The following is a 13,427-nucleotide window of genomic DNA, read 5'->3' as shown; positions in this document are numbered from 1 at the left end:
CTCCATTTACATCAGCCTTATATAGGCATATTTTCCCCCTAACAGCCTTGCACATGCAGCCATGTGCACCTAACTAATTGCTAGAATATCCCTAACAAACTATTCTACCCTATTACAATAATACCCTTTTATTACTCATAGGGTCATGACACAACACTCCACAACAAAATGGAGTGCCTAAGAGGAAGATGAGACACCGCCTAAATGTCACTAGAACTCTCCCCCACCATCATCACGTCCCTAAAAATTTTTGGAGAGAGGCAGTCCTCACAACAACCTACCTAATCAATAGAGTGCCTTCTAAGCTCCTTGGTCATCAAAGTCTTATCCAGTGTTTTTCATCCCATTTTCTTGACATTAGTCTACATAATTCTCTTCCTCTTAAAGTCTTCGGTTGTGTAGCCTTTGTTCACATTCCTAAGCAAAGTAGGGACAAGCTGGGTCCTAGAGCTCTTCGTTGTATATTCCTTGGCTATTCACCTATCCAAAAAGGCCACAAATGCTATCATCCTTCTACTAGAAAATTCTTTGTTTCTAAAGATATGACATTTGTTGAGTCTCAACCATTTTTTTGGCCCTTCTCACCTTGGTCCCCAAGGAGAGAATCAGCAGATGGGTGACCAAGGGAGTTCTCTTCCTAGTCTAGATTTAGTCCCCTCCCGAGACATCGAAACCTATTGGATTTGGGCCTATCTCTAATCCTCTGATCATCTCTCACCTTTTCCCAGTGATCAAAACTTTCATAACTAAGCAGGTAAAACTGAGGTTTCATCCCGAATAAGGTTCAAAGGCTCTCCTTTTGTGTACCACATAAGACAACAGCCTATTCTTCAACCTTAGCAAGGATCAACATTTGATTCCCAACCAAGTACTTAAATGATTCAACCCTCAAATCCTTTTAACTCTAACCCGAATGATTTGGATATCCCTATTGCCATCAAAAAAGGGGTTAGGAGTTGCACTTAGCATCCTCTAGTCAACTACATCTCCTATCACAGACTATCCCAAAGGCATAAAAGCTTCCTAACTACCCTAGCTACCATTGTCATCCCTAAATTGGTGCATGAGGTTTAAAGGATTAGAAATGGAAGCTAGCCATGCAGGAGGAAATGAGAGCACTGGAGAAAAATAACACATGGATCTGGTGCCTAGACCAAAAGGGGTGGTTCCAATGGGTTGTAAATGGATTTTCAATGTAAAATATAATGTAGATGGGTCTTTGGAAAGGTACTCGACCCGATTAGTGGCTAAGGGCTACACACAAACATATGGGATTGACTACTTGGAGACTTTTGCTCCAGTAACCAATATGAACACTGTGAGGATCCTTTTAACCCTAGCAGCTCACTATGGATGGCATCTACAACAACTAGAAGTGAAGAATGCATTTCTTCATGGTGATTTAGAAGAAGAGGTGTTCATGGAACTGCCACTAGGTTTCAAGAAAGGAAAAGCAGATGAAGCATGTAAGTTGAAAAAGGCTCTCTATGGCCTCAAGCAATCATTGAGAGCCTGGTTTGATAAGTGCTCCAAAGCCATGAAGCACATGGGATACCAACAAAGTAGGGGAAACCACACTCTCTTTTTCAAGCACTCATTAAAGGGAAAGGTGACTGCATCACTAGTCTACGTGGATGACATTATTGTAACAGGAAATGACATGGAAGAACAGCAAGTTCTAAGAAGCAAGCCGGCTCAGAATTTTGAAATCAAAGACCTAGGATCACTTAAATACTTCTTGGGAATAGAAGTGGCCTACTCCAAAACAAGTATTTTCCTATCTCAATGCAAGTATATACTGGACCTTCTAAAAGAAATAGGTTTTCTGGGAGGAAAAGGAGTTTGCACTCTTGTGGAACCTAATACTAAATTAGGAGGAGATGACAGCAGTCAACCGATGGACAAAGGGAGATATCAAAGGTTGATAGGTCAATTAATTTACTTGTCACACACCAGGCCGAATATTGCCTATGCAATGAGCTTGGTAAGCCAATTTATGCATAGCCCTACTGAAAATCATATGCAGGCTGTGAAAAGAATATTGTGCTGCAATGCTACTTAAAAACAACCCCAGGCAAAGGAATTTTATTCAAATCAAGTGGTGCTTTGGACATACAAGGCTATACAGATGTAGATTATGTTGAATCTCTAATAGATAGAAAGTCTACTACTGGATATTGTGTGTTTTGAGGTGGGAACTTTTTCTCTTGGTAAAGTAAGAAGCAGAGTATAGTGGCAAGGTCAAGTGTTGAAACTGAATTCATGGTTATGGATCTCGGTCTATGTGAATTGCTATGGCTAAGGATTGTTCTAAAAGATCTAAAGATTGTTGTTAATGAGTCGATTAGGTTATTTTGTGATAACCAATTAGCTATAAACATTGCTCATAATCCTGTTCAACATGACAAGACTAAGCACATTGAGATTGACCGACATTTTATAAAGTAGAAGCTTGAGAAATGTATAATTCAAATACCCTATGTTCCATCCAAGAAACAGGTGGTTGATCTTCTAACAAAAAGATTGACTACTAGAAGATTTGAAGGCCTAGTATGCAAGCCGGGAATGATTGATATTCATTCACCAGCTTGAGGGGGAGTGTTGCCATGTGCAATTCAAGAGAAAGAGGAAAGTAGCCGTCCACAACTCTTTCTAGAATGTTAGGGTTTTTAAGAAGTTACTAAATTATGTAGTTTCCTAATTTTGTTTTTGGATAGTTTCCTAATTTCAAATTAGGACACTTTCCTAATGTGTCTTGTTGTAATCTTTCCTTCTTGTAATCCTTCCTAAGTTGAAAATATTCAACCTTATAACTAGGGTTGTATGTTAATGAAATTCTGTAAGATTTTCTGTTCATTCTTACAAACCAAGATAAATCTAAAACCCATTCAATAAAAATAAACATACAACTAGCCCAAGAAACAACCATAGAAGTCAAAGCAGGTAAAAGATTTGTTTGTTCAAATCCTCGATAACCAAAGACCTTTTAGGTAAATTAAATAAATAATTTCATTTTACTCCAATATGCTCACAGCCTATGCAAATAGGGGGCATGAAAATATCGAGGGAAGGTAACAACTTTGTTCCTGAAAGCAGCCAGCATGCAATATGAGGATGCAGACAATCATAAACCTTTGTAAAAGTAATATGTGGCAAGCTAGCTGCAAATATGACCCCCTTGCAACAAGTTTCATAGTGATTAAAACAGTCATGAGATTTGGTGCCAAAAATTATAATGCAATGGCTAAAAACATCATCCAGCAGCAGCAACAAATACAGAAATCAAATCAGAGTGCTTGCAGATACATATAGATTAAAGTTTCAGAACCAAAGACAAAAGGTCCAAGAGCAAAATGGTAAATTATAGCTAATCACTGGTTGATTAAGTCAGGCTGTCTCCATGATGACCAGACTGGGGGTCACAATGCTATAATTTTGAGATAATGCAGTCTTACAAACTCATATGATGAAAATACACATTCTCCCGCCAACTTTGGAATCAGAATTAATGAATGAACAGGCAACACTAGCTGGGGCCAGAGCAAAGAAAGACAGGCAGAGAGGCTGACGTACTACATAGAGTGGAACAGCTCTATTCGCATATTTTTAACACTGCAAATTGATCAATGTGGTACCATGTAACCCAAGAACCATAATTTCCTAGTGACTTCTAAATCAATAGGATCATTCCAAATGATAAACTTATTGATGGTAGACAGTTAACCCAAGTATTTTATATTTGTTTGCATGAAGACTTTTTTAAATAGAAAAGAATATAAATGAATTAAAATATAGAGAAATGGATTTCTGACAAGATTGAACATAAAAGAAATAAAAATCATGCTTTCAGAATCACATGATTAATTTAAGCAAAAAATAGATTGTTTAGTATTATTTATTAAATGTTTAACCAGTAAACAATCTATTGTAGAGGTATCTTAGATTTTAATAGTAACCTGGACAAAGCCAATCCTATCCTATTGTATCACACTTCAGAATGTTTGATGTAGTATATTTCCAATTCTAGTCCATGTACCAGTGATAAAGCATTAAAATTGCATATTTGCGTCATAATGGTTGAAATGAATGGAAAATTAGAATTCATGTGGCCGGCCCCATATAGTGGGATAAAGGTTTGGTATGTTATTGGTGTTGCGCCATTATGGTAAGCCAACATTCAGTCATTTGGAAAAATATTCTCTCACTTATTTTGAGCTAATTCATGCATTTAAAACAATCTTATTCATTACAGTAGGCTATTCTATCACTTATTTTGAAGAAAATTCATGCATTTAAAGCCATATCTTGGAAAAATATCCAAATATATAATTTTTTATTAAATTGAGGATTAGTTCATATTTTTTCTAGAAAAAGTGAGCGCCATAACTCAGAGCATATCCCCTCCAACATACAAAGAAATAAATTCACCTATCAATATTAGATTTGAGCACAAAATAAATATTTAAATGTTTTCCAAGATATTGTTTTACATGCAAGATTTTACTTCAAAATAAGTGACAAAACATCCTCCCATAATGAAGTAAATATGCAACTTTATGCTTTATGAGACCTGGAATGGATCCCCTTGCAATTAAAATAATGCAGCACGACTAAATTAAAGCTTAGCACTCATGTCTGAAAATGAATACATTTTGATAAGGAAAAGAGCATTTTTTGATAAAGTACACGGCCACACATCAGAAAGTCAAAACCATTTTGTCTCAAGACAAAAATGAGGCTTTTAGTTCCATATCAGAATTCACTGATGCTAAATGGATTTCAAAGGAAGCAAATACTTTTAAAATTAAGCTATGAAGCACAAACACAAACATGCCATTGTGATATTGCAACATTAAATAACTTAGGACAAGGTTGGGACATGGCAAAATTTCTATAGACTTTTGCTATAAAAATATGTAATTTTATCTTTTCTGTTGAGCATGAAAGTTTTAGCGCCATTGTTGCAGAAGAAGAGGTTTATGAGAAAATGTGATCGTGTCTCATTTATTATTGTGAACCATGTGGCAAGCCTCAGCACACAATTTTATTCCCTGCCCACACTTTTTGGCCCATAAAGCTGGGTCCAATAAGGAGAAGACTTTGGTTCCTATTGACTAATTAATCACAGTTCCAGAGAATGAAAAAGCTACCAAACACACTATGTGACAGCCGTACCAAACAAAAGGATATGGCAACCTAATATTTCTGTATACACATCTCTGTCTATCCTGAAATTTACAAGCAGAAGGCCAACAGGCACATAAACAAGAGCAAGCAAGCAGAGGGGGTAGACAGTGTAGTTAAGACTACTCTATGCTACTTTCCTGTTACTCCCACTTCTGGTCTAAGAACAGAGGTCAAAGTCTGAATGAACATAAGATAGAACAGCAGCATCTCTATAGATTGTTGACCAATCGATCAACTTTCTGTTAGACAAACTGATGGGATGCCCACTTGAATTGGGGATCTAAAGCAGTTTCTCTGGTATGTTTCCTCCTCATTCATTCGTCAGATTGCAGCCTCTATCTCTCCCTAGTCTGAATATAAAAGTGTGGTTTTCTTTCTTTTCCCTTTTTCTTTATATTTTTGGATTGGAGAGTGGCTTTCTTTTCTTTTTTTTCCTCTTCTTTTCTCTTCATCTTTTATTCTTTTACTTGTTCTGGTTGAGTCACACTTAAAACCAGAAAAATTGGTTGAAGTACATGTACAAGGAATATATGTTCTCATGGATGAAGGACCAATCAACCAAACCACCAGGTTTGAGAATAAGGTGGGATCCTTGAATAAAATGGCCATTGAACCATGAACCAAACATCAAAATTTTGGAGAGATTCTTTATTGCTCATGTTTGGCTTTATTGATCTATAATCAGCTATTACACTAGTCAATATTCCTGCTTTGTAACTTCTGAAAAATTTACTTGAGCCTCTGGCATGTCCATCCAGTATTTTCATCCAAATACACATGGCCCTGTGTGTTAGTACATGTATGGAAGGGGAAAAGGATTGGAAATGATTGTGCCGGATATATTTCCGATGTGTCTAATGCATGTCATACACATGCATGGAGTATGCTCCCTCAATAGTGAGCCAATGCTTCCAGAACAACAAAGGACTTGCATTGAATGGTTAGAAGCAGCACCATAAAACTTGCATATAGCAGCAAGATCAAAAGAAAATCATGCCACAAATCCAATGGAAACTGAATTCGCTAATACAATGCACATCCCCATGCAACTTAGAAATATACCGGCAGTACATGGTTTTCCAACTAGAGAACTGGGGAAACCTATTTCCTGGACATAGGGAATCTAATACTTTTGTTTTTCCAACACCACGAGGAAAGGACTAAGCCAATGAATGACAATGAGGAATATTTTACGTTTAGACAACAATCTGCCAATTTGAAGGGTCAGGGTCAGAATTCCCATTTGACGAATATATATATCAACAATATGAAGGATATGGCTCAATCACTAAAATCTTTGTTTGAACCTATAACACATATATGTGTAATATATAGATATATATATATATGTATGTGAAGTAATTCCACATCTAAACTTACTGAAATAATTCTATCTTAGACAAACTTAACACCCAGAATTTCAAGATCTAACTGCGGGAAAAAAATAACTATGGACAAATGTAGGAAGCTGTAAAGTCTGGAAGACAATAGTAAAAAAAGAAGCAGAAAGACAAAGCATGGGGGAAAATGCAAAACCTCAAGCTTTCCCTGAAGACAGATTTTAATATATTACAATGGCTATTCAGAATTCTCCTAATCAACACCCAGTGATCAGCAAAGCATCTCAGAAATCACTGGCAAGTAACTAGGACTTATAAACAGATAAATGAAATTACCTATCATCACTCCAGTCTGACTGAATCCTCTGGAAGCGGTCAAAAACAGGAAGCAAATCCTTCCGCTTTATCTCAACCTCATGAACAGGAACCTTTTCAATCTCAATCTCTCCACTGATATGATCTTTAATTATATTCTGCTCCACATCCCTGTGAAGACTCATCCTGAAAAAACATATCTAGAATAGAGGAGGAACATCGTAAGCACATGGAGGAAGTCATATGAAACTCATCATTGAACAAAGAAATACCTTAGACTTCTGCCAAATTGACATTCTCCCAGACCGTATCTGCACCTCCGCATTAGAGAGATACAAATGAGAATGTTCATGTGGCTTTACAATATCCTTTTCACCAGTACCATTATCTTCATAATTAAAAGCATCCAGGACCATCCCAGTAGAATCTTGCCCACCAGGAGTAATCCCATAAATGCATTCCTCTCTTTCAAGCCAATCTACTCTTCGGCAGACATCCCACCATTGAACAGTTTCAGATTTTACACGTAGCTCATCGTCTTGCATCTGCACCAATGAACCTGCCCCAGTTCTTGAAGAAGATTCACCTTGCTCTCCCCCTATTGAAGGAAGAAGTTCATACTGAATTACATTGCCAGTAGGGGAATAGACCAATAGGTGCTCCAAAGGATTGACATTTGGGGGAGCAGGTTGTGCGCGATGATGTACAGAATTGTGAAAAATGGCAGCAACACCAGAAGGCACTGAGACCCTTCCTGCTGCAGAAGATGCAGCACTGCTGACTGTATTGAGCCACCCAGAGTTACCAAGTCTTATCCTACTAACAACTGAGAGATTGATAGGTGGTGGAGGTGGAGGGCAGGACTGCTGACTTATCATGAGAGATGAAGCAGACCACCATGGTTGGGATAGGACAGGTATGAGGCTAGGGCCATCAGCATGGGAATTGGGTATTACCTGCAGACCAGTCTCACCACCAAAAGGGGATAAAACAAATATATGGCAAGTCCCCCTGGATGAAACAATTGCTACCCACTGGCTATATTGACTAAAACAAATGTCTTGAATCACCTGTCACATAAAAGCATGCCAGATCAAAATATGAACCAAGAATATTGAGAAACATAGTCATAAGCAACAGAAGATAAAGAATGTACAGCTGAAGTCATGCCACGATGGAGCTTGTAAAGGTGCACATGAGAAGAACTCCAATCGTAAGTTCCTGATGCATTTTGGGACAGCATAATCCTGAAGATATTTATATTGTTTCCATAGATAGAGGCAGTAACCAGAAGAGTCCCACTTGGATCAAAGCATAGAGCAGATATTGGACTAGTATGAGCCCTAAATTGTGATACAACAGCTTTAGACACAAAATCTCTCACAACAACCTGCAACAAACAATAAGAAAAATCATCTTTGCTCTATTTTTTTGGATCCACAGCCAAACAATCAAATAATTTTTTTAGAATATCAACTCCCACCATTATTTCATAGAAGTTAGTGCTACTACCAGATGTTAGCTTGAGTGTTATTATCAAATCTAGAGATGCATTTTTGTCTCATATAATCAACAATAAGAATTTCAATGTCTTTCTCCTCTATCATAAATCTAAACTCCTCATCCTTCATAAAGGAAAATTGCAAAAATTAATTTTTGGTGTAGGATGCTATGTCCTTAAATAGTATAGACTAACCGTCCCAGCAGTTTCAGTTTCTGTTGACTGTGTTGCAGTTCTGCTAACTTTCCATCCTGAATTTGATGAAACGGGAGAGCTAGAACCATCAGGACGCATCTCGTGATAATATTTGGTCAAAGTTTTGTATCCCTTGTCACCCAGATTCATTAATCCAGCAGCTAAGTGCTTACTTGATTCCATTGCATACCGAGCCATCAGGCTTCCGCTACCAGGTGAAGTAGAAGGGCTAACACCTGGAGAAGGGCTAAGACTTTGGGGACTTAGACGTCCGGCATTTGATGACAAGGGGTTATTAGATGCATAAGCTAACCATCTGGGACCCACAGACATTGGGCCATAGCCAATGTTAACTCCAACCAGTCCGGGGACTCCCAACTGAGGAACAGGATAAGTAAGAACACTAAATTTACTCTCAAGAGTAACCGCATCAAAGCAATATATCTGCCAACAAAACAATAAATACATTAGTAACTGTTAGGAACTACTAGTAAACTTCTCCTAATTAAGTAGTTCTGTTTCCAGAGACCACCCCCTTGAGTGAACGTTTTGTTCAACTATTAGCAGTCCTTGGAGCATCTATCTCATTCATCCGGTCATGAGAATCTTAGCAAGAATCCCCCAAAAATCATCATAGAGCACTATTTATTCAGTCTGTCCGCTTTTGCTTAGGATATCTGCCAGGTAAATTATTAACTAGTCCAACCCTAGTAAAATTTATCAACAATGGTAGGATATAAATTTGGAATATGAACTTCTAAAATATGATGCTTAATCACCAGCAAAACAGATATCAAACGAAATGAAATAAAAAGAATAAAAGGGGGGGAGGGAAACATACTTGTGCTGCAAGACCCACAGCCACTACTCGTGGACTGCATCTAACCATATAGACAGTAGATCGAAATCTCAGAACATGAACATAGTTGTGAGACCTTAATGAATAAAACCGAACTGCTGTTGGAGAGTTGAGAAGGTTCCCTGTTTGGGGTTCAATATAACCATCTCTGACCAAAACATCCCCCCCATTTTGCATGGGACCCGAGCTTCTTGTTTCATCACATGCAACTACCAGCAGCAAGGGATGTGAAGCTCTAAATCCTTCATGGCCTTTGGACTTCACAGGGATTGGTTGGATTTGTAAAAATGTGACTGGATCATCACGCCTGGAAACTAATTCACTGAAATTAGAAGCATCTTCAACATCAAGGACTTGAAAGCCATTGGAGTAACCAATTAAGAGAATGTGCTTGGTGGAGGATGGGCCAAGCTCTAGTTTGTCAAATGAAGCCCACAACACCTGTTCGACCAGAAAAAGAACCCCACCCAAAAAAAAAAAGGGGAACAAGGAATCAGAGCACACTCAAGCCAACATATGCAGGTAAAAACTATAGCATCAAATGCGAGACATTGATATGACTCGATATGAATGCAAGACACATAAATTATCAAAATAATCAAGATGCAACACAATAAGATCACTGCACCTTATCCTAACCAAGTTAGGTTTAGTGGATAAAGTTCCAATACCATCTTTATATAGAAAAATTTCATGAGATGGCCGTGAATGGAGATAATTGATAAATAAAAATATGCTAAATAAGAATAATTCACCTTTCCATTTTCCTATATTTTGGAGTCACAAAGGACCCTCTTTGATATTCAATACATCAACTTCCCCCAACATGAAAACTTAGCCTCGAGTTTTGTAATGAAAGAACATGACAATCTCAATTGGTCCTGTGTATTATAGTATAGTGTGAAGAAAATAAGATGATATTGAGGAATTTATCCTATCATGTCTGGATAATTTGAGATAATTGCAAATTGTATTAGACGCATAGCAATGTTGTCAGTTTTCTTTTGACACAAGGATTTGGACTTTTGTGAATTTAACATCCTCTAATATAATTTTGTGCTCATCTTGCTTACTTTTCACAATAAATGATTCAACTACCATCATCATTTTTCCTAGTAGTTACTACTCGTCTTGTTAAGAAATGGACCCAACGAAATTACAATGCCTACCCCCCCCCCCCCCCCCCCAAAAAAAAAAAAAAGCCAAAAAAAAGGACCTAACAATGGAAATCAAGCCCTTCATTGTCAAGCCCTTGAATTAGGGCTTGCAATTTGGTAATATATGAACGTGAGAATTGATAGAAAGAAAGAGAACAGAAAGAAAGATGAGGGAAAGAGAGAATCAAGAGAGAGAGAGAATGATTATTCACTTCCAAGATATCTCTCAAAGTGCCGTAAGTCCATGTTTATAGGACCTCTAGCTACATCAACTATCTTCTAACTACCCAACGACTTCAGTTAGCCGTTCACAACAATTCTATTAACTCCTTCATTTCCTCATTTAGACCCTAACATTTTACAATATTACACACTACTCCCTAGGGTCATGATAAATCCCCACCCCTTCAAATCATTCTTGTCCCCAAGAATTCAAAGAAGGCCTACAGCTCGGGGAAACTACTTCAGAAGATCTGGAAGATACTCCCATGTAGTGTTGTCCAGTGGTAAATGAGACCACTGCACCCTCACTTGAACCAGAGATAGATGCCCTTGGTATTGTACATGTTTCTCTAACACCGCACGAGGTTCAATCATCTCCTCTTCCTCCTCTGCACTAGAGGGTAAGTCCTATCTAGCGGACACAACCACTCCTTTCGCCAATTTGAGCAAGGATACATGGAATACAGGATGTTGATTCAGCCCTTCAGGTAGTTGCACGCCACTGGACCTACCCTGGCCATAATTTGATAAGGTCCAAAATACTTTGGACTCAGTTTAGAAACTAGTAGAGACGTATAAGGCTGTTGTAAAAATCGTCATACCTTGAGGTAGACCATATCTCCTACCTCAAAAGTCCTCTCACCGCGTCATCTGTCTGTTGCTTGTTTCGTCCTGTTACAGGCAGTAGCTAATTCTCTTTTAGGACCTTTAGCAACTGTTGTCTCGGTAGGAAATAGTGCTCCACATCAACCATAGTAGGTTGAGACCTTGATAGTGCAGGCAGTAAAGTAGGTCTATATCCAAACATAACTTTGAAAGGACTTCTTTTGATGGCACTGTGATAGGTGAAATTATACCACCATTGTGCTAACGGCAATCACTTATTCCAACTCTTGGGGTGGTTGAAGCACATACACCTCAAATACGCCTCCAAACACTGGTTCACTCATTCCGTTTGACGGTGGTAGGCCGTTGACATACATAATCCCACTCTCAGCTTCTTAAATAACTCCTACCAAAATGAACTTGTAAAAACCTTATCTTTATCCGAAACAATGATTTTAGAGATACCATGGAAGCTGGCCACTCTGTCCAAAAATGTCCTAGCCACTTCTCGAGCTATAAATGGATGAGACAAGCTGAGGAAATGCCCAAACTTAGTCAGTCGATCGACTATCACCATAATCACATCTTTACCTTTTGATTTAAGGAGGCCTTCTACAAAGTCCATAGAAATGCTTTCCCATGTTTGTTGTGGTATAGCCAAAGGTTGTAGTAAACCAGGATAGGGCACCTGCTCGTGTTTACATTGCTGGCATACTGCACATGTCATTACAAACTTCAATACTTCCGTTTTCTATCTCGGCTAAAAGAACAGTTGCTTTACCTTTTGATAAGTGGCACAAATTCCTCAATGACCACCTATTGGAGAACCTTGTAGAGCTTTAAGAATTTTCTATTTTAGGGCAGTGTCATCTCCCACCACCAACCGTCCTTTGTATCTCACCAACCCATTAGTCAAGGTATAATCAGGGACTGCAACAGGATTAATTACCAGCTGCGCCAAAATCTCTTTGAGCCACTCAGCTTTCTCATAGCTTGCTTCCAACTCCTTCATCCACTCTAGCACTAGAATTGTAATAGACTGACAAACTGCATTCTCATCTCGTCTTGAGAGGGCATCAGCCACTACGTTCTCCTTACCCTTTCTGTACTGAATAGTAAAATCCAGACCCATAAGTTTTGAAACTCCCTTTCGCTAGAGATGCGTGTGCAGCTTCTGTTGAGCTAAAAACTACAAGCTTTCATGGTCCGTTTTGATCGCAAATGGACTCCCTTCTAGATAATGACGCCATTCATCAATAGCTCTTAGCACCGTCAATAGTTCTATGTCATAAACACTTAAGCCCAAGTGTTTTTGGGAAAAGGCTTGGCTTATAAAAGCCAAGGGTCACCCCTGCTGTACCAACACAACCCCAATCCCCGAGTCACATGCGTCCGTCTCCACTGCAAAAAAACTTGGAGAAATCTAGTAAAGCAAGGACCGAGGCCATATACATGGCTTTCTTGAGGGCAATGAAAGTTGATTCTGCCCTTGGATTCCACTGGAAACCCTCCTTCTTTAGCAGCTCAGTTAGTGGCTTGCTGATCATACCGTAGTGCTGAACAAATTTCCAGTAATAACTAGTCAGGCCCAAAAATCCTCTCAACTCCTTTACTGTCTTAGGCCTAGGCTACTCTCTCATAACTTCCACTTTCTTTGGATTTGTCCTCACTCCTTCACCACAAATATTATGGCCCAAATACTCAACTTCCTTGGCAACAAAAGTACATTTGGAGAGCTTAACAAACAATTGGTGAGACTTAAGGATCTCAAATGTGGTGCAAAGGTGTGATAAGTGTTGGTCAAAAGTGGAACTATAAACACAGATGTCATAAAAAAAAAACTAGGATGAACTTCCTCAAATGGGGTAAGAAAATCTAGTTCATCAAGGCTTGAAAAGTGGCGGGGGCGTTGGATAAGCCAAATGGCATAACAGTGAATTCGTATAGGCCTTGATGAGTTCTAAAAGCTATTTTAGGTATGTTAGATGGTGCTATTCGAATTTGGTGGTAACCAGGCCTAAGGTCCAACTTAGAGAATATTTTTG

The 13,427-nt window shown here is 38.6% G+C and overlaps 1 protein-coding gene across 2 annotated transcripts in view; it reads right to left on the bottom strand.

Moving 5' to 3' along the window:
• LOC127801334 (autophagy-related protein 18h) overlaps positions 1-13,427 on the bottom strand; it is a 43,238-nt gene that overhangs the window by 10,500 nt on the left and 19,311 nt on the right. For both annotated transcript variants that reach the window (XM_052336339.1, XM_052336340.1), the window contains exons 2-6: positions 9,380-9,838; positions 8,539-8,982; positions 7,999-8,232; positions 7,115-7,912; positions 6,864-7,042 (exon numbers count right to left, since the gene is read on the bottom strand). In XM_052336339.1, the coding sequence (XP_052192299.1) occupies positions 6,864-7,042; positions 7,115-7,912; positions 7,999-8,232; positions 8,539-8,982; positions 9,380-9,838 (2,114 nt within the window). The remainder of the gene's footprint in view (positions 1-6,863; positions 7,043-7,114; positions 7,913-7,998; positions 8,233-8,538; positions 8,983-9,379; positions 9,839-13,427) is intronic.

Source organism: Diospyros lotus, chromosome 5, assembly GCF_014633365.1.
Source record: "Diospyros lotus cultivar Yz01 chromosome 5, ASM1463336v1, whole genome shotgun sequence".
Taxonomy (NCBI): domain Eukaryota; kingdom Viridiplantae; phylum Streptophyta; class Magnoliopsida; order Ericales; family Ebenaceae; genus Diospyros; species Diospyros lotus.
The sequence above is the reverse complement of the archived record's forward strand: the minus strand, read 5'-3'. Positions and strand labels throughout refer to the sequence as shown.